The following is a 21,471-nucleotide window of genomic DNA, read 5'->3' on the forward strand; positions in this document are numbered from 1 at the left end:
TTGGCTGTAAAGAGTTTATTACTTTGGAAGTTTAAAGCTGTACATGCAGCAGGGTGTAACAGGTCTCTGTCTCAGCACAGGTATTCTGTATCTCTGTATCTCAGCACGGGCTCTGAAACCAGAAGCAATGGAACTGGGGAGAGGGTCACTGTGGGCTCCTGGAGCATCTGCTGCTGCCAGTGGGACCATGCCAGTACTCCTGCAGTGGCCATCACTGGCTGAGGCTGTGACACAGAGCACAGCTGGCAGTGCTGCCACCCCCTCCTTTGGACATGATGGAGGGGCACAGCCAGTACTGGAAATGAGCCCTAAACAGCTCTGGGCTCACCTGGGAAAGGCAAAGCTTCAGAGTCCCTGCAGAGGCATTTCCCTTGGGCACATGGAGCACGTTATGTGTCCTTCCCTGCCCTGAGCTGTACCTGTCAGCACAAATCCATACAAACCATCTGCAACTCCAAAGGTGGAAACAGCATCAAGGTAGAAACAAGTGTAGACTTGAGTAACTGAGGGAGGAAAATGAGGACAAACTTGAGGAAGTCACTTTGATTCATCTGAAGGAGGATTTGGGATTTGGTGGCCAAATCAGTGACGTGCAAGTGGTGGCACTGGCTTACACCACACATCCAGCAATGAGCTGATGACAAACTGGTCAGAGCATCACCCATGAGAGTGGGAACTCAAACTTGTACCAACTGTTCCCAGCCAGGACCTTCTCTGCAGTTCTTCAATTCAGTGAATGCTGCAACTTCTGAACATTAAAATCCATTACAGGCATGGAGATGCCCCAAAGGCTGGAGCCAGGCTGGCAGAGCTGGGGGTGCTCACCTGGAGAGGAGAAGCTCCAGGGACACCTCAGAGCCCCTGCCAGGGCCTGAAGGGGCTCCAGGAGAGCTGCAGAGGGACTGGGGACAAGGGATGGAGGGACAGGACACAGGGAATGGCTCCCACTGCCAGAGGGCAGGGATGGATGGGATATTGGGAATGAGGAATTGTTCCCTGTGAGGGTGGGCAGGCCCTGGCACAGGGTGCCCAGAGCAGCTGTGGCTGCCCCTGGATCCCTGGCAGTGCCCAAGGCCAGGCTGGGCAGGGCTGGGAGCAGCCTGGGACAGTGGGAGGTGTCCCTGCCATGGCAGGGGTGGCACTGGATGGGCCTTAAGGTCCCTTCCAACCCAAACCATTCTGGGATTCTGTGCAATTGTTGCAGTGAGCCAGAGAACAGGGAGAGAATGCAGCAAAGCACAGCAAGGCTGGGACAGGAGGTGCTGACAGCAGCCTGGGGCCATTCCAGGAGTGCAGAACACCAAGGGCTGCAGCCTCAGACAGTGATCTCCCCTGTGGGACAGCTCCTGGGGAGGATGCTGAGCTCCACCCCAGAGCAGGAGATGGGAACACACTGAGAACCTGCCTCAGCTCCTGCCAGCCTCAGCCTGGGCAGCTGGGCTAGGGCAGCACAGCTTTAGCAGCTACAACAAGGAACAAGGAAAATAAAAAAGCTTTAACTATCTCCCACCCATCTGTTTTGTCCAAAGTAATCTTCTTTCTCCCAAGCCAATATTGACTCCCCAAGGCAAGGAGCAAACAGTTCTGTACGTGCTGTACAGCCCAGCCCCTTATCAGGGCTGAGACAGAAGTGCAGTTCACACCACAAAGACTTGGAAGAGATTTTATACAAAATGTTTGGATTTTTTTTTCTACCAGAGCCCTACCCAGTGTCTGCAAAGCACCTCAAACCTCCTCCCCATGGCACCCTCCAACTGCACCACTGTCAAAACAAGACATTCTACTAATTTTATTTTCTCCTTCAACTTCTGCAGAGCCTTTTGTTTCATTTTAAACAAACTCTTTAAATAAGACAAAGGCAATAAGCTCCTGCTGTCTGACTTTCACCAATAAAGCTCTCTGTGCGGAGTTCAGGGGGTGGTGTTAATGCAGACTTTAATAAAATCAGCCCATTTTAAAGCTCTCTGTTTCCCTGTCCCATAAAACAAGAACAGCTTGAGAAGCCTAGGCTCTGCTTCACCCCTGAGACACCTTCCTGCACAGCACTCCTGGGCACACAGATCAGCCCTTGAAACAGCCAGGAGTTCATTCCACATTCCCTTTTCCTTGTCCCCCCAGTTCCAGAGCTGGAAGCACGTCACCATATGGAGCCAAAGGATGACACTGAGTCCCACCTCCAGCTCTGAACTGAGACACCTTCACACCATGGCAGCACTCACATAGCCCCAGGAATTGCTGAGGAATGGTCACTAATTCCAACTTTCCTACAGGATTTTGCAGAATCCCACTGCCACTGCCTGCACAGCTCAGTCTCAGCAATGGCAGTTCAAGTTTTACCCCAGGAAACAAACCAAGGACAGCAACAGCCTGCAGAGAGAACTCAAAAGGAGAAAAACATTGGAGCAAACGACTTTGCTGCACAAATCAATGTTCCACAAGCAGCCAGTCAAGTCTCAGCAGTCCCTGAGACTTCAGCTGGCTTTTCACAGCTGCCTGGGCATTGAGGTGGCAGTACCAGGGCACTGGGTCATCCCTGCACCTCCACCTCAACTGTCCCCACTTGCAAATCATTCTGTTCTTACAGCCAAAACACCCCTCTGGCATTTCCAGCAACTGGAAAAATCACATCAATAAACAACACCTGCATTTTTAAATTTAATTCTTAAATTTAACTGCAGGGATGTGCCTCTTCTGTATCTTCTGTCACCACCACGAGGAGGAAGCTGCAGCTGTGACCAGGCAGAATGGACCAAGGCATCAAAGCAAAGACATCTCCCCTTTCCTCAGGACACAGGGAGGCACCAGCAGCACCCAGAGCCCTGAGCTCTGCTCAGCAGCTGCTGTGCAATGAGGAAGACAAAGGTTCCCAAAGGTGAGGAGCAGCAAGCATCTGTGTGTCCCATCCAGATGGAGAGAATGAGACCACAGCAGGGAACAAGGCAGAAAACAAATGTTTGAATTTGGCAGAACCTCCCCAAGCCCAAGTGCAGATTTAAGCAGCCAAAGGTGTTACAGCCAGTCTCAGGCACCCTCAGCCTCTTGAGATGTTCTGATGTGAATTAACTGCTCCCCTGCAACACCTTTTGCTGTATTCAGACTGAAAGTTTTAGAAACAGGTCAGAGTTAGCAATTTTAAAATGCCAGAAACCCTAAAAACTTGGCCTTTTACTCAGGAATAAACTCCTCTTTAGCTAAAGCTGCTATGGGGACAGGGTGCTCCCTTCAGTTTTGCTCTGGGCACCTCCTTTCTGTGTTTTAGCCCTAAAAGAGAAGTACCCAAATATTTGTTTTGTGAAAAGCCCTTGGGGAAGCCACCCTTTCCTCCCCTCATTTTGCCACTCCTGGGGCACAGCAGAAGCTGCAGCCACATCGTGGCACTGTCCCACTCTGCTCACCCTGCTCATGTTACCTCCAGCAAAGGGGAATGGCCCCAAATCCTGGGGAGTAACAGCAAATCCACCCTTCTCAAAGTCCTGATACCAGAATTTAATCAATGGCAATGCCATTTACCTGGTTCTCACTGAGAACTCTCTCACAGGAGCAGCAGGGAGGAAAATGCATCGTGGTGTGTCAGCAGCAGATTGAGACCTCACTGCTGACAGTGCTCTGGGCACTCTGTCACTCTGCACCCTGGAGCAGGTGCTGCAAGGGGCAGGAGGAAACACAGGGCTCACAAATACTCAGCAACCTCCCAAGTTCCTTCTCTGGACCATTTTTAAATCATTAAACCACCCTAAAGATTGGAAGCACAGTCAGGGATGGATTGTCCTTGTGGAATAAACCCCTGGGGTCCCAGCCAGCCCCCCACATTCCCTGACAGCACTGCTGGCACCCACAGCACACACAGCACAGGCATTTCATGGGGTGAACTCTGCCTGTGGCCTCCCACAGCAGCACAGCCACACAACACTGCTGGAAATGCCTCCAGAGTCATTTCTGTGTCAGGATAAATCTTCAAAAGCATAAAGGGAGGTGTGAAGGTTCAGCTCACACTGGTTTGCAACACAAACAGGTAGAAACCTCCCCCTCCAAACCATCCATTGAGAACTGAACTTCTTGATTTGGTTACCTCCCTGCACTGAAGAGATTTAACCCCTGGCAGCCCCAGCTGTGGAATCCTTGCTGCTGTCTTGGCAAGGAGCAAACAGGGCACCACTGGTGACCCATCAGGAGCCTTTTCCCAGTCCAGTTAAGGCAGAGTACATCACTGGCAGTTCCCAGAGCAGACAACAGCCCTTGATTTCTGAGTGCTGCTGTCCTCAGTGCCTTGATTTGCTTAGTGCCAACAAAGAGAGGCCCTGGTGGGTTTGGAGTTTGGTATTTGGATGTTCCCATAAATCCAAAGATCCCACAGACCCTTGGGAGCCTTGTGTACTTTATGGGCTGGAGGAGAAGGATTCTGCATCCTGAACAATGAAGGGGAAGGTGGTTGGGGTCCAGGGTCCCATTCCAGCACCTTCTCCTTTTGGGTTTAACCAGAGGTTGCCAACCTCTCCTGGTGCAGGTTTGGTTATTGTGCAGGTCTCAAGGAGCCAGAGCCTCCTGACTGAGCTCTGCCCTTGCACACAGCTGAGCAGGGAGACAGCAAGGATGGGCAGGGTCTATAAAACTGGAGAAAGGAGTGTCAGGGAGAAAGGCTGGAACGACTCTAAGGTAATAATGTAATACTGGAAGGCATGTAAACAATTCTGGATCATGTTAGCTCTTTGACTGTAGGAAAAGGAGTACTGACACACCTTAACTGCACCAAGAACCCTAACAATGGTGTCAGGAACACATTCTTCAGATGCAAGAGGTATTTGCAGAATTACTACCTGAAAGTTGGAAGTACAACCCACTGTGGGGAGGGGGAAGTTGTAACCTAGGGGAGTAGGAAGATGCTGAAAATCTGCCCTCAAAACACTCACATTGCTGCTCACTGGGAACAGCCTCCAAACAGGCAACAGCATCTGTGGCACAGGGATTTGGGGGTGAGGATCCCCTGGTCTGTTGTGTGCTGGCAGATTGAGCAAAGAAGATGAATTCTGAGCAGCTTTGCTATCAATGGAATACTGACATGGATAAAGAGCAGCTTTGCAGGACCTTTGCACAGAGTTCTGTTTAACTGAGATCCAGAAATCCCAGAGACTCACATCTCAGAAAGGCTTCACAGGCTCCATGCAGACTGTGGAGAGGAGATGGAACAGGAACCCCACAATGGATACATTTATTACTCATACCCCAAAATCACATGGGGATGAGAGGAAGAATCAATACACTCTGACTCGAGTTCAGATGGAAAGAGCCCCCATTCCATCAGCAGCCAGTGCAGCACCACCTTTCCCCAGCTCTTCCCTGGCTGACCAACTTGTTTTGGGAATAAAAATCCTTTCACTTGATTTGGTGAAATCAGAGGGAGTTGGCTGAACTAGAACAGTTCAATGGTCAATATGATCCCCAGCAGGGCACCAAATGCCAGAGAGGGAGGTGGTGGAAGAATGCAGAGGGCACAGACTGGCACAGCCCAAGCCCCCAGGCCCAGATCTCCCTCTGTGCAAGCAGCTCCTGGGCTCCTGCAGGCTCTGCTCCCAGGGACCTGCACAGACTCTCTGCAGGGCTGGGAAATGTTTGTGCTTCTCAGCTCACTACAAGGACTGTTCCCTATTCCTGCTTGCAGCAGCAGGAAGAGAGCATTCTAATTTCCTCCCTGCTGCAAAAGCACAGAGGTGTGTGTGTGTGTGTGTGTGTTTCTGTGTGTGTGTGGGTGTGTGTGTGTGTGTGTGTGTGTAAAATCCTGAAAATATTGTGCAGCACCATTGGTTCAGTCCAGAGGGAAGCTGGGATACTCAACTGTGTTTGGTGGCTTCCAAAGTGTCTCCAGCTTGGAACCAAATATTGCCAAAGATAACATCCTCACAGTGGTTGGTAGTTCAAAGAGGCTCAAACTCTGTCTCATCATTCCCATTAAACCCATGAATGATTTATCTCTCCCAGTCCCTTCCACGAAAGTCCCAAATGAAATTAACAAAACCCCAAGAAACCAAACAGGAATAAAATAAATAAATAAATAAATAAAGGCATTCCCAAAACATTTATTTTGCTTCTCTCTTTGTCTCTCTCCAATCAGCTCAGAGACACCGATGTCACCTACCTTCACCCACTGAGCTGCACACGGAGCAGGGAGCCCTGAACTGCAGCACTCCCGTGGTTTCTCCTGCTTCTGGACATCTGTCCCCAGAGCTGGCACTGTCCCAACCCTCCTTCCATTCCCAGGATCAGTAACTCATTGGCTATATGGAAAAGAAGTGTATCCAAAGCACACGATGGCACATGGAGGCTGCAGAAGCATGGGGAAAGGAGAACAGAAGGGCAGCAGCTGCTCCTCCTGCCCTGACTAAAGGCTGAGCCACGGCACAACTCCCCTCCAGCCCGGCCCAAAGGGTGCCACCCCTCGCCCAGACATTCTTGTGGTGCATTACTGGCACTTTATAGCAGTCTCATATGGCAGATACATGCACATGTCTGTGTGTTACATACAAAAGGTCTGATAACAGTAAAACATTGTTCCGAGAGATATAAAAAACCCAAGGAGTTGCGTTAGCCAAAAAAAGTGTTTTGTGAGAAACGACAATAAAAATGATATAACCACAGCTTTTCTTTTCTTTAAAATTAGATAAATACCCAAAGCTATGATTTCACTTGGGGCCTCTGTACCTTGACAGGGAGTCCAATGGAGTATATCTGAAGGCACTTAATATCCTCTACTCAGCTGTAAGATGGTTGCACAGGGAGCTGGGGAGCTTGGGATGTGGTTTGGGGCATGGAGGAGAGAGATGGATGAAAACAAGCCCTGAAGAGCCATGATCCACACAGCCCCAGGTGCCGAAATGAACACAAACGTACAACCCAGGTGTGGAGAAGGTCTCTCTTGGAAAAGAAAACTGCCAATTGCAAAAGTCTGTGTGTTTCTATGGACAGAGCACTTCATGCAACTCTGACAGTTCATCATACACTCTTAGAGATATTTAGCTTTGTCAGTTCATTGACCTCCTCAGTCCCCATCTCCTCACAGTCATCCTTTTCCACGGCTTTGCCAAACCTGCACCTCTCCTCTGCCTTGGCCACGTCCTTCTGGAGCTTCTTGGCGGAAGGAAGGATGTCCTTGGCTTCTGAGCTATCTGTGCCATGGGCTATCTTATCAGAATTCTGTACAGAAGGCACCAGGTTGGCAATCTCATCCGTGGGAGACCGCCCAATGCTGCCATCCACTTGAACCCGAATGTCTGGAGATATGGACAACTGGTGGTGGGGCACGATGCCGTTGTCCATGCACTTGGGGTAAAGGTAGGTCTTCATCTGCCCCTTCCCCTTCACATTGACCGTCCCCCTGTAGTCAAAGTCATACCCCATCTTGCTGAGGATGCGGTAGCTCTCCTCACTCACCTGGATGCGGCACTCGACGCCGGTGGTGTCCATCCTGCTGGCGATGTTCACAGTGTCCCCCCAGATGTCGTAGAGCAGCTTGGTGGTGCCGATGACCCCGGCCGTGAGGGGGCCGTGGTTGAAGCCGATGCGCAGTTTGAAGTTAAACCACAGCATGTTGTTGTTGAAGTCATCCACCACCCGCATCATTTCTTTGGCAAATTCAAAAAGGGTCTGCAGGTGCCCGTGGGGATGGCTGCTGTCCTGGCACTGCGACGTGTTCAGCCCCGACGCCGCCATGTAGGTGGCCCCGATGGTTTTGATCTTCTCGATGCTGCTGTAGTGGGGTTGGCTCAGCAGCTCGTCGAAGTCCCCGATGAGCTCGTTCAGGACCCGGTAGCACTCCTTGCCTCCCTCGTAGTTCTCCTCGTAGAACTCGCTGAAGTTCACGATGCTGGCAAAGATCACCCCGCCGCTGTCGTGGTTTTTGGAATAGCTCTGGGACACCTTCAGCTGCTCGGCCACGTGGTAGGGGATGATGTTCCTCAGCAGCCAGTCAGCCTGATCCCTCATGCTCTGGATCTTGGTGCGGTGCAGGTCGGCCTCCACGTCGCCGTGGTAGTGCAGGCGGTAACTGACCTCGAACTCGCGGTTCAGGAACCAGACGAGCAGGAGCAGCAGGAAGGACACCAGAACCACCTCCTGGCCGATGAGCTCCGCCGGCCGCCGCGCCTCGCTCGGAGCCGAGCTGTTGCACGGGCTCTTCCTGGAGCTGCACAGGGGGAGAGCACACAGGCGTGTTTTAACTTAGGGCATGGCCATCCCTGCCCCACAGCTAGAAATGCTGGATTAGAAATGCTAAATTATAAAATATCCATTGAGAACTTCATCTGCTGTTAAGGAAATGCCAAAGAATTAATTTAATTTTTAAACTCACCAAGTACTTCCATAAACCCACAAAGATTTCTTTATCATCATGTTCAGTGGCACAGGCCAATCCTGTTTTAAGGACTTCAGCAAGGAAACATTTACTATTATATCTAAATATATATCTAAAGACACTGTATATAAATTTGTACCTGTGTGTGTGTTTAGGTATCTGAGTGCACTGAATGTCTGTATGTGGGGGTGCCTGTGAGTTTCCTGGAATTTACCTGGTTTTGTATTTTTTATTACCTCCAATATTCAGAACCAGCTGCTTTACACTCCTGTGCCTTTCCCTTGTGTCCTCACCAAGGACCAGGAACCTCTGCCATGTGCCTTTCATGCTACACAAGAAGGGTTTGGGAGAAGATAACCCTGTAAAAGACACATTGTGGAGAACCCCATGGCAGGGGGCTGGAACTTCATGAGCTTTAAGGTCCTTCTGACCCAGCCCAGTCTGGGGTTCTATGAGCTGCATGGAAGTGGGGAACATGGCTGTGCTTTTCTGTGATAAAACCACTTCAGCTTTTCATGGCGGAGACAGAAAGTTTCTCCAAGTGCCAAGATTACAAAAAATAATCAAGAATTCCTGTCTGCCATGGATTGGGAGCAATATTTCAGATCCTTTCGACAGTTCAGTGCCTGCCTGTGCAGATTATGAGGTGCTGATGGAGCCTCTGCCAGTGCCAAACCACCCTGAACGAGGAGACATCTGCACTCTCCAATCTCAACTTTCTGCAGAGATGCAAAGGCACAAATTGAATCTGAGCAGGCCCCACCTATGCACTCCCAGAAGCGAAGGCTGAAGGCAGATAGCTTGGCATGCAGTCATTTCTGCAGGGATCCAACTGCATTTTTGGGATAAAATTATGCCAAAGCTTGAGATCTGATATGAGCAGACATGCGCTGAAGTTCTTTGAGTTAAGAGAAGGTTTGAAAAGGGAGAGCATCACATCAACCTTGCTCCTGGAGAGCCAGACAGGAATCCACACTCAGCACCTGCCTGCACTTCTCTGGGAAGGCAGGAGGGGATTAAAACTCAGCACAACTGGAGCAACAGCTCAAGAAGAGAAGGCTGAATTTGTTACTGTAACATATGAAAACATTCCTGAGTTCATTTTGTTGCTTCATGTCCATGGGGGACAGGCTTCCACTCTGGATATATTTCAGAACTGAACTTTATTACAGGCACAGTTTTTTTTTTCTGAGTTTCATTCTCAAATACTTGATTGACAGGAAAGTGTGATGAAACAAAACCACAGCACAGCTGTGAGACAGATGAACGTGCCCCATATCCAAAAACATTTCTCTGTGCCATAGTCTTTGTATCTGTTCCCTTTTTTACAGAAATCCTATGGGGAAAAAAGTTTCTGGTGAGTGAAATATTTACAAGAGAGTGCAGGCTGAATTTCAGATGAAAGACAGGACAGATCACATTGAAAATTTGTTCTTTTGTTTTCTACCATAAATACACTTCTCCCAGGAGAAGTGAAGGTGTATTCATTTATTCCTCTTCACAAGGGGACCATGAAAGGAGGAGATGTCCCAACTCAAACAGAGCCCCACCATCAGGTTCCTGTAATTGCTGTACCAAGACACTCCCTCCTCCCTGATTCTCAACAGAACCTCTGGTCTGAACCTGTTTATTTCCTCCCTTGAAAGACAAGTCAGAGACAAAGACAAAGACAAGGTTTAGTGGTGGCCTTGGCTGGGTTAATAGTTGGGCTCAATGATCTTTGTTGGACCCTTTTATTCTATGATTCCCTGATCTTGGAGGTCTTTTCCAGCCTAAATTATTCCATAATTAATGACTAGCAGGGAACAATTCCTGAAATACAATCCCTGTTATTTTGGAGGTGACAAAATGCCCTCCCAGCTTGATGGGCCAATAAAACAAAATTATGTGGGTCAGAGAAAATATCTTGGAAAATAAGAAGAGGTGGGGGAAAGTGAGGAAGGAATCTGGATTCAGGAGCACAATTCAGATTCTTTGAATCTGAGTTCATTTTTTCACACACCTTGTGGGCAGAGATCTGTTACTGACTCTGTTACTGCTCTGAGAGTTTGATCCAGATAATCCCCTCTAACATCAGACATTCCTGCCACAGGGATTTATTTAAGCCATTAAGGGCTTTTTATTTACAGGTTGCTGTACAAAACACTCTCAAAGCACTTCAACTCCTCTGCAGTGAATGAGGTGAGCACCCAAAGTTCTGCGAGGAGCAGTGGGAGGCAGGATCTGCCTTTGGGGAAGGAGCTGCTGCTCCCACTCCCATTCCTGGAGCTCCCCATGAGCTGCTCAGCGTGCCCTGACCTCGTGGGCTCCAGCCCTGAGATGGGCATGGGCAGGGAGGGACTCACTGTGCCCTGACCTCCTTCCACGAATGGGGAATGGGGTGGGATCCCTCCTCCAGAGCAGGAGATTTTATCCCATTGTGCATCAGGATGGAAAGCTCTGATTCCAGCCTGAAGGAGAGAGAAACTGCATCACCCTCATGTGGAATTCCAGCCTGGGATGTTGCAGTGACCAGGGTACAGGACCTAAAGGGCTGGAAATCACCTAAATCACCTCCCCAGGCAGCAGCCATGACCTGGAGTCACTCTGGAATGAAAAGAAGAAAAACTGTCCCACACCTCCAACAGAAAAAATCAACCCCCCATCCCAATCTTTCCCAATTCTCCTTTTTATGAGGTGCTGCAGCAGAAAACTGATTTTAAAAATCATTCCAATTGAGATCTTGAGCTGACAGTGTCTCTTTAACTCAAACTGGTGAAATGCTGCCTGGCACAGCCCCCTCACTATTAACTTGGCACCTCCATCCAGGCTGTGAACATGGAACAAGTGAGACTCCAGAGACAGAATCTCCTTTGGCTTGATCACAAATCATCAAGATAATGGCTTCCCACTTACAGAACTTTCTGGAAAGCCAGTTTGCTTCTGAGCAGTAACCCCTGTTTGGATTTGGTATCTTGCTATATTGAAAGAGGAGCTCTCCCTGCTAAATCTGAGAAGAATGCATGGGAGGAAAGGTGTGGAAAAGGGGATCAAAGTGCTGCTGTCCATGAAAATCCTGCAGTGGGTGCCTACAAACCCTTCCCTGCACTCAGGTGAGTGCAGACTCCACTCAAGTGACCAATTCCTGCTTCCCCTTGGAAAGTGGCTCATCCCAGCGGCTCTGAGGTGAGGAAAGAATGAAAATGAGAAATGTTTCCTTCAAAGTTCATGGCTGTATCCTTTGGGCTGCCTGGAAAACAAGGGAAACTCCACATTTTTATTTACAGACAGTCCAGAGGTGAACTCTGTGCTAAGGCTTCATTACCATTGCTACTGTCTCCCTTCCCAGGCAACATTAATATTATCTCAATTCTTGATCAAGGAAAGGGAACAACCCCATTACAGACAACACACAACCTTGTCTAGCCCTCCTAAAACATGAGAAAACTTCAGTGCTGAGTGGGGTAAGCAAGGAACCTGATTTATGTAATTCTGGCAGAAAGGTACAGCAAAAAATTTTGTTAGGCTAAGAGAGTTTCACCTTCTGTTAGTCCATTACCAGAAAAAAGGGGAAATACTCAAAAATGTGATATTCAATAATATACAGCATAAGAACCCTGAAGAAAGAAGCCAAATTCTCCTTAATGGCAGAAACAGAATAGGATTAACTCCCAGCTCTCTCTTTTAACTCCCAGTGTTTGTTAATGTCCAGGTTTGGGCAGGGTCAGGCAGGGGAGCTGGACTAAGGGCAGTGCTGAGCAGAATTAGCACATGGGTCTCTTCCTCAGCTCAAGGAGCACAGACAACATCCTAATAAAAAGTGAAAAATGAAGTTTAGGAATGTTTAACAGGTGACACTGCCTTACTTGGCCTTCAGATCACCAGCCAAGCCTTACAAAGGAGGGAAAGCTTCACTCCACAGCTGCTCACCACAGACACCTCATGGTCTGGTCAGAAACTCTCACCTTCCCCTGTCATCACTCAGAAGTTACATATTTATGGAAGAAAAATATCTGCAGGAAAACAATGCTTGACAGCTGATGTTTTCACAGATTTCTGTCACTGAGGGGAAGACCCAGCTGTCAAAGGTTTAAGGCAGGATGAATTATTGATCAGTGATCAGCAGCTGCCCAGGAGCCTGCTGGGGAAGAGATTTGGAATTCTGAGGAGCACAAAAGCTTCACAAACAAAAAATAAGGATCCAAACTTAGGCTGATCCTGAGACACTACTGGAGTGATCAGCACACTGATGTTTACCAAAAAGAAAAAAAAAAAAAAAGCCTCCTCTATTATTTTGGTTTTAATTTTCCATTCTGGATTCAATGAACTGGAATTCTGTTACAAAAAAGAACTTTCATTAATCAAAACCAGGAAAAAGGAAAATCCATGCAAGAAAAGCCAGAGCCCCCCCAAACTCCAACACTGCAGTAAGATCTGAGTCCTTGGTGAAGAAATACCCAAAGCAACCCTGTTCTCATCCCTCTGTACCAAACCCCATGTGTTTTCTGAACTACCACAGCATTTGTGGAGATGAGAGTTATTAGAAAGGAATTTTGTTTTAACACATCCTCCCAGGACAAGCAGCATGCTCCTGAAACCCCTTTTACCAAAGTCACAGTTCAGTCAAACCCAGCAAGGCCCAAATATTGCCCCAAATCTGCAATGAGCAAACCCAGACTTGTCTAATACCAAGGGCCAGTAAAACACTTAAATGGTATTGCAAAAACTTGCAATAAACCCATGAGAAACTCAACACTGAAATCACCAGAGTGAATCTTTAACACTCTTATTTTAAGGGGCCATTAATTACCCAGGAAGGGATTTTTGTTTGCTTTGAAAGGCTCCAGGGTAAATTGCCTTTGCTCTCAGTTTTATGACTCCCTGCCCTGCCTGGGAAGGTGACAGCCAGGCCCAGAGTGTCACATCCCAGCCTGGGAAGGCAGCTGGCTGCACATCCAGCTATTCCACAGCTTTTCCTCTGCCCCAGGGAATTCTCACCTGCCCAGCTGTGAGAGCATCCAACTCCCACTGCTTCTGAATGGTGCAAATCAGCCAAGGAAATCAAAGAAACAGCTCGTGGTGGACACATAATGCTCTAAAAACTGCTGCTACTGGAAAAACAGATGCTGTTTTAAATAGTTCCTCCACAGTTCTATTTCCTAGAAATCCAATTTAAGGAGAAAATATCATTACACAACTCTGTGAGTGAAGCACCAGCCCTGATGAGTTTTGGTCATAGCCAAGTAATCTGTAAAGGAAATTACAGGAGAAGCTTAAACACAACTTGCTGAACCAATTTGTTGAATTCCCAAGTTATTACTGTGGATGTAAAGTTTTGCTCCCTGTAATTCACTGAAAATGTTTTTATCCCTAAATATAAAGATGGTAATTTTATAGAAAGCTTACCTAAAGTTCTGTGCCAAATCTAGATGAGGAGCTTCCATGGAGCTGAAATGAGAAAAGCACTGATTTCAGAGGGAAAGCTAAAGCAATAAACAAACATCCTGCAGCATTCCAGACAGAATTTTCCATTTCCCTATTGCACAGACCAAGAACTGCACTGCAGACCTGATAACTGCACACAAACTTTGTCTGAACATGACTTTTCTGCTTGGGAGAGAGAACCAGCCAGAGTTGCAAATCCCTGAAAAGGGAAACTGGAACTCTGTCATGCCTGGAACAAGTAATTGTTAAACAATCCCATCTTACCTGGAAATAGGGAAAAGCAATCCCAGAGCTCTAAGACTCCATTATGCCTCCATCTTATGTGAGAACACAGCACAAATATTTTAAAAATAAAACACAAAGAGAACAAACCCCAACATCTCCAAACAAAAACCAAAACCAAAAAACCCCAAACAAAAAACAACAAAGCAAACAAAGAAACAAACCAAACCATCCAAAACCAAAAGACCTCCCAAATCCCCAAAACCCTAACACAGAACCTATTTTTAAGATGCCATTAGAGAAAATAAGTAATTCAAACACTTTGCTTATTTATTTGAATTACAATTTCTATACTGCAACCAAGTAGCAAGAGAGTATCAAACTCTGAGGATTAGTTATAACTGGAAAAGGAAAAAAAGTGCAGACAGGGCTGCAGCTGCCACCATGACAAAAATATTATCAGAATCATGGTAAGAGACAAACAAAAAGATGATTATTAACAACCTGAAGCAATGGGTTTCACTGACTAAACCTGTGTGACTCTTGTTCAGGATTAATTCTATCAATTACCTTTCAGACCTGCAGTTCAACTGCTCTATTACTTGAAATATTTATTTTTGAGGGATGAAATAACAACATATTCCATGATTTCTGAACCTTGCCCATTAATGGTCACTGCTATTCACACCACAGGTGGAAATAAGAGAATTATTAAGAGAATGAGGTTTCTTATCATTCACAGAGCCCCTTTAGCACTCAGCAAGAGCTGATGCTGTGACCTGACACAACAGCAAGGTATCCACCTCCCACCTTTGGAAGAGCCATTAATAAAGCTGAAATGCAGGGAAAATGCCCAGTCCTGGGTCTTTCTCTCTGCACAAAGTCTCAACCCAGAGCTTGTCCAGGAGAGTATCCATGGCCCCTTCACCAGGCTCTGCCAGGAGCCCCAGGAGCCCCAGGAACTGCTGGGGAATCAGGGAGGAGCAAGCAGGGAACCAAGAAATGGCACTGAGGGTCTGCTCTCTGCCAATTCCCCTGCAAAACCAAGCCTGGGTTGAGTTTGGAGCCAGGGGGTTGGGCTCTGCTCCCAGGGAACAAGGGACACCTCAAGAGGAAACAGCCTCAGGTTGTGCCAGGGGAGGTTTGGATGGATAGCAGGGGAAAATGTCTTAAATAAAAGCCATGGCAAATCCAGGAGTACCCACCCCTGGGGGATTTAGAAGTCCTGTGGATGTGGCACTTGGGGACATGGGGCAGTGTGGCCTTGGCAGTGCTGGGGCACAGCTGGATTTGATGGCCTCAGAGGGTTTTTCCAAACTCAAGGGTTCTGTGATTCCATGGCTCTCAGTGAAGCTGAGCCACTGAAAGCACCTGTGCTACAAAGGGAAAAAGGAAAAACCACAGGGAGAAACCTTTGGGACTGGGAGAGGATCACTCAGGGCTGGGGACAGATGGGGGATCCTGAACCCCATGGGACAAACCCATGAGGAGACCAGGGAGGCTTCACAACCAAACACTCCCTTCCTGCCCTGCAGCTGGAGAGATCTCCCCTGCCCTCCCTGTCCAAGTCCTCTGCAGACAGACAAGAAAGGGATTTTTCTGTAGTCACTATGATTTACAAATCATTTGTCAATTGACTCCAGCTCCAGGATATTTTTTCCAGGACTTTCTCCCTCCAACCCTTACAGCCACCACAGATGTGAACAGGGGTAAGAGGGGACTTTTATTCTCCCTTTTTTTAAAATATAAATTTGATCAAGATTAAAAGAGACCACTGAAGACACATAAAGAGGCAATCAAAGCTAAATACTCACTAAAACATATATCTGCAACCCCTTTTTGGTTTGTTTGGGTTTTTTTCATGTTTTTCACCTTCAGCAGGTCTCTTATGGAGAGGAACTGAATGATTGAGGAGAAGACCTTCCTAAATCCATCCCAAGGTGGGGTCTTAAGCTACTGAGAAGTGCAAGTTGATTATAAAATTTTGCCAATAGGAGTAGAAGGCTGGAAGGACCCTCTTGACAAGAAAACAGCAGGAGAATAGTGCAAACAAATTCTCCTTGCAGAAAATAATTTATCAGGGAAAAACTGGAAAAATTTAAGGTTATTGCACAGAAACTGCATTATCTTGATTCTTCTGGTTACAGTTCTGCAGAGTCCTCTGAAAAGGCAGGAAACTGAGAATGGAACTGGCTATTAGATCCCATTAAACCTAAGGACCTGCCTTCCACATTGGAAAATGAATTGAGGAAGGAGGTGGAAGAAGAATATGTGGATCCTAAGAGCAAAAATAAATCCAGAGGGGTGTTAGGGAGCAGTTAGGCTCTCTGGCACCACAAAATACCTGGGAAATTCCTTAATAAAACAGATTTTCAAACTAATGGTGAAAGGCAATTCTGTGGGTCTGTAACTGTGTCCTAGAAACACATCAGGAAGCACAGAGTGTCACACAGAAGAGGCACCCCTGAAATCCTTCAAAAAATAAATAAATAATGAAGAAATAAAATCATTTAGGTTGAGATGCTGGAGAAAGTCATGGCAGACAGCAAATCCTGTGCACCAGCCCCTTGTTTCCCTGGGAGGAGCCCAGCTGAGCTCCCTGGAGTGAGGCTCACCTGGAGGGACACAAGGAGACGTAGAGCAGGATGAGCAGCACTGCTCCCACCACCGTTGCCAGCAGGGATCTCATCCAGGAGCTGAGCTGGCAGAAGTTACAGTACTGCACAATGGTGATGAGAATGGCACAACACATGAACATGGTGTACTGCAACAGAGAGAGAGAGGGGGGTTAGCAGCTGCCCAGGGCCCTGCCACACAGCCACCATGGAGAATTCATGCTGGGTGATGGGCACAGGGGGTGAGCCCACGTGGAGATGGAGATCTTCCCTTCCAGCAGCAAGAAAACCTTTAGCACTGGAACTTTGTCACTGGACATCTTCCCTTCCAGCAGCAACAAAACCTTCAGCACTGGAGCTTTGTCACTGTTTTCCCTGGATGGAGGTTTTATCACACACCAAGTTATTTCAGTAATTTCCAGATCCTCCAGCTTACCTTGGTCAAAGCTCAGAGCCTCTTCTCATTCAAACAAAGGGAAAAAAAAAAAAAAAAGATGAAAATTCATGGTAAACTCCCCTCCAGTGCTGGGGTTAGATCCTGCCTGCTTTGAACTGAATATTGAAATTCTATTGCATTGGAAATGCAGAGTGCAACTTCACCCACCTGCCTGCTTTTAGAAACTCCTCAGAGCAGTTCCCACAGTGCCCTGTAACAGCTGAGTCCAGGGAAGGAAGGATCTGCCTCAGTGACAAATGGCAGCTGCAGTCACTGCCAAAGGACAAGCTCACATTTTGATTAAGGTTTGATTGATATGAGGTTCCAAATTCCTCATCTCAAAACCCCTTTACCTGTCCACAGTTTGCCTGGATAAATGAAAGGAAATGCACATGCACTGCCCAGAGCACCTCCATTTCCCCAGTACAACCTTACAGTGCTCAAAACTCTCAAGTGTGCCAATGATGTGCCAATTTTGGTTTCCCAAATATATTCATGACCATCCAAGCTAAACTAGAGACTCCACACTTGGATGAAGGAGTTCTGGTCTAGCTTTATGCTGTGTTTTACAGCATGAAATGATCATTCTCTCCCCTTCTCTCTCCTTTTAGGTGTCCTCTGCAGCTGAAGTGCAGACTCTGCAGCCTGGCAGTCCTGTGGCATAACAAACAAGCATGTGATTGAGAGCAGACACAGAGGATGGGAAAAATCCTTACATAATTCACCATTTTTAAACCACAAACAACAATTGTTGGATTTTTTAATGACTTAAAAACGGATAAAGGAATTTCAGAAGTGTCCATAAAAACCCCATAACTTAAACTTACTTTTTTCCCCCCATTTGAGGTCTCCTGAAGTGGCAGGGCACTGCTTCTCACTCCAAGTGATGCCCCAGCATGAAGCCAGCCTATAGAGGGTCAGGATGTGCTGGATTTTACTATGGATGCATGGCTTTGGAAAGTTTTTTTTTTTTTTTTCATGGTTGTTTTTGTTAATTTTCATTTTATAATTATTTTATATCCAGGGAAGGTATAAAATGCTATGAATTAAAAAAAAAACTTTGCAAAACCATGTCATAGTAAAGGAGGAGACTTACCTGACCCTCTATAGATTGACTCCGTTTCCTAGAGCTCCATGAGTGTGGGAACACTGAGCACAAGCTGAGCTGGGACATCTCTTGGGGAGTGAGCCAACAGCCCCACGACTCTGGAGCACCTGCAAGAGGAAAAAAAGCAAAGCTCATTCTCAGTTTGGTGATGAAAATCACCATTTTACTGCTGCTGCCCCAAGTGGTTTGACTCAACCTGACCTGTGTTGAGAACACACTCATAAAGTGGTTTTGATATTATCTGAAACATCTGGAGAGATGATCAAGGATGGTGATGAATGGGATGGTATCAAAATCAACAGACAGATTTGAGAGATTTGAAGGTTTTCAGCTCCCTTCCCTGGAGGAAAACATTCCTGTGGTTAATTTACTGATAATCATGGAGGGGAAAGACCATCATTAGACTGAATGAACAAATAAATAAATTTACAGCTTAAAATTTCTTCCCTAAAGCTCCAAAAGGTAGAAACTGCAGAATGATCTTAAGCATGGGATGGACCAGAATGTCAGCCACACCCTGCTGTGACAACCACAGGATGTGTGTTTAAATCAGCAAGGACCAAAAAATGTGTGGTCACATGTTCCCATCGAACAAACAGCCCCCAGCCCCAGGAATAAGCTGTGATAGGAAGAGTGAAGAGGATCTGGTCATTACCTACACCCTGAAATAGCAAAGCTTTGTGAAATAGAATTCCCTGAAGATCCTGCAAAGGAAGGATTGCACACTGTGCTGCCTCAGAGAGACCTGCAGAGAAACAATCTTTCATCTCCAGCTTGAGGCCATTTTGTTCACAGTTTTTAAGCCTTGATTTTATGCTACAGTTGGCTTTTAAATTAAACTGTTCTCCCCCCTCCTCACTGTTGCCCATGGCTGGAACAAGAGGTGCCTTCCAACCCAAACCCTTCTGTGATTCTATGAATGTTTAACCCCTTGTTCTCCCCTTCTGAGTGCTTTTAATAACAGAGACACCAAATTCCCTATGGATCTCTGTGTCTGGGTTAAACATGCCAATTTCTTTCCCTTCCTTTTCAGAAGGCAGTTATTGGATTCCTTTAACCATTCCCACAACCCCTGCAATGGCCATTCCTAGGTACCAAGTGCTCTCTCCTTTGAGTTCCTTCATCTCACTCTGCAAAGCCAAAACACCCCTCACTAATCCTGTTCCCATTGTTGAGGTTCACTGATACAGCTTCTCTGACTCCAAACTCCAAATCCAGCCCAGGACAATAATCCTGGGATAAACCACCTGCATTATCTCAAAAAAATTCCTGCAGAAGTGCTTGGTTTAAGAGAAAAAGGTATGCAGGCAGCAGGAATTTCTAGGTATCCTCTCCCCTTTTGTCAGAGAGTTTTCACCATGGCTGTGTTTACATAACAGACCAGGAATTCCTTCATCCACAAAGCCCCATCCCTCCAAGGGATCTCTATCACACAGATGTAAAGCAGCAGGGAGGTGGAGGAAGGCAGGCAAGCAACAAGCTTTGGTAGCTGCAAACACTCACTTTAGGGAATGGAGTTCAACAACTTACATGTATATTTGTTTCAAAATCAGAGGTGAAGTGTGAAAAAACTGCAAGAGCTGGGAGAGAAACCAGGATTGCACCGAAGAAGTGTCGGGGCAGCCAGCCAGATATCACCTCCAGGAGACGCTTGGTGCAAGTCATCACCTCCTCCAGGAAAAAAGCCATCCTGGAACACAGGAAAGCAGGGAGCCAGGCATTAATGGCAGCACATCTCCCTGTACCCCTCATTTACCTGTAATAACACAGCTTCAAATCCATCACTTGGGTTCTGTGAGCAACCAAGGTGCCACAGCACCTGCTGGTGACACCAGGGAATAATCCAGCCTGGCTGCTCCAGTGAGGAGAGGCAGCAAAGGGAGGGAGAGGAAGCAAATTGAAAGCCAAACTTCACTTCCTTGGAAGCTTAAGCAGAGAGAAGACTCCTCTCCATTCATAAATAAAGCAGGCAGGGAGAGGGGAAACTTTCACAAGTGAAACCTACTGAAAATAACACCAAGAACGTCTGAGGAGCAGGGCAGCTCCAGCACCCATCACAGTGCAACCCACACCAGTTCTCCCAGTTGGAAGCAGCCATTCTGCAGGCAGTTCCCTGTCATTAGGAAGGGGAAGGGGAGCGTGGGCTGCGAGCTGGCAGGAGCCGAGCCCGGCTGGCACCGCCCCGCGGGAAGGGAAGGAGCCGCTCTCGCCCGGAGCTGCCGAGAAAACCACGGCCCCAACCTGTGAAACGCTGAAGGAGCCAACTGGGAAAGCTCTGGAGAGCAGCTTACCGGAGATGCTTCTCAAATGAGAGCAGCTCTAATTGCTAAAATGAATAAGGGAAGGGAAAAGGATGCTCAATGCTCAAGGGCATTGCATAGAAAACTCGTATTTATCCACAGAAATACATCTTCGGGATAACTTCCTTCTCAAAGCTCAACATTAGTCACTTGAGAAAAAGTGCAACTGCTGTTCAAGTGCCTAATTATTTTTAAGAAGCTGTAAAAAGGTGGTGGAGCACAGTTGGCTGCATCCAGAGCCATGAATGGCACGTGTGGAGTGATCAGACTCAGGCTGAGCAGGTGATTCTGGACCACAGAGCCCAAACAATACAGAATCACACCTTCTGCATGGACAGAGATGCTCACAGCTGAAAAAAAAAACCCCAAAAATGAAATTCCCAGTCTCCAAAGTCACATAAATTACCCCACATCACCTATACCTCCAAAAAGAGAAAATATATCCACTCATTTTTAACCCTGTTGTCTGAAATACCAGGTTCTATATGGGATAAAAACCTGACACAAACTAAGCTGCATTTAAATTTCTATATGCCAGTTTGACACTCATTCCACACCTTTAAATATAAATTGTTTGTGAATGAGATTTTAATTCTCCAGTCTGGAATTCAGTGAATTGCAATCAAAAGTATTTTGTGCAGCATAAAGAACTCTTCTCTAATTGCATGTGTTAAAATCTGTAAATTACAGTTAAATTTATGGGAAATGAGGAATTTGGGAGGATGGAACACATTGTAATTCATCGGGAGCCCACGAGAGGGTGCTCACAGATTTGCAGGTTTAATGAACTTCCACTCCCACCAAAAAGTCTAACTGTGTTCCATTGGAAAACAGAATTTCCAGCAAAGCCCTGAAATTTCAAAACTGGATATAAAAGATGTTTTAAAAGGGTCTCTAGAGTATGAACTGGGGTTTCTGAAGGGGTACAGAGTGTAAGAACTGTCCCTGTGCCCAGGTCTGAAATCAGCACCCAACTTCCCACCTCTGAAATGAAGCCCCGTCCTCCAGCACCGATGGGTTGGGAT

The 21,471-nt window shown here is 46.9% G+C and overlaps 1 protein-coding gene across 2 annotated transcripts in view; it reads right to left on the bottom strand.

Moving 5' to 3' along the window:
• Nucleotides 1-6,051: 6,051 nt before the first annotated feature.
• ADCY9 (adenylate cyclase 9) overlaps nucleotides 6,052-21,471 on the bottom strand; it is an 83,838-nt gene continuing 68,418 nt past the window's right edge. For both annotated transcript variants that reach the window (XM_059484221.1, XM_059484220.1), the window contains 4 exons: nucleotides 19,677-19,836; nucleotides 16,603-16,751; nucleotides 13,727-13,768; nucleotides 6,052-8,173 (listed from right to left, as the gene is read on the bottom strand). In XM_059484221.1, coding sequence (XP_059340204.1) covers nucleotides 6,985-8,173; nucleotides 13,727-13,768; nucleotides 16,603-16,751; nucleotides 19,677-19,836 — 1,540 coding nt within the window. In that variant the 3' untranslated portion in view covers nucleotides 6,052-6,984. The remainder of the gene's footprint in view (nucleotides 8,174-13,726; nucleotides 13,769-16,602; nucleotides 16,752-19,676; nucleotides 19,837-21,471) is intronic.

The sequence above is a fragment of the Ammospiza nelsoni genome, chromosome 17, assembly GCF_027579445.1.
Source record: "Ammospiza nelsoni isolate bAmmNel1 chromosome 17, bAmmNel1.pri, whole genome shotgun sequence".
NCBI classification, from domain to species: Eukaryota; Metazoa; Chordata; class Aves; order Passeriformes; family Passerellidae; genus Ammospiza; species Ammospiza nelsoni.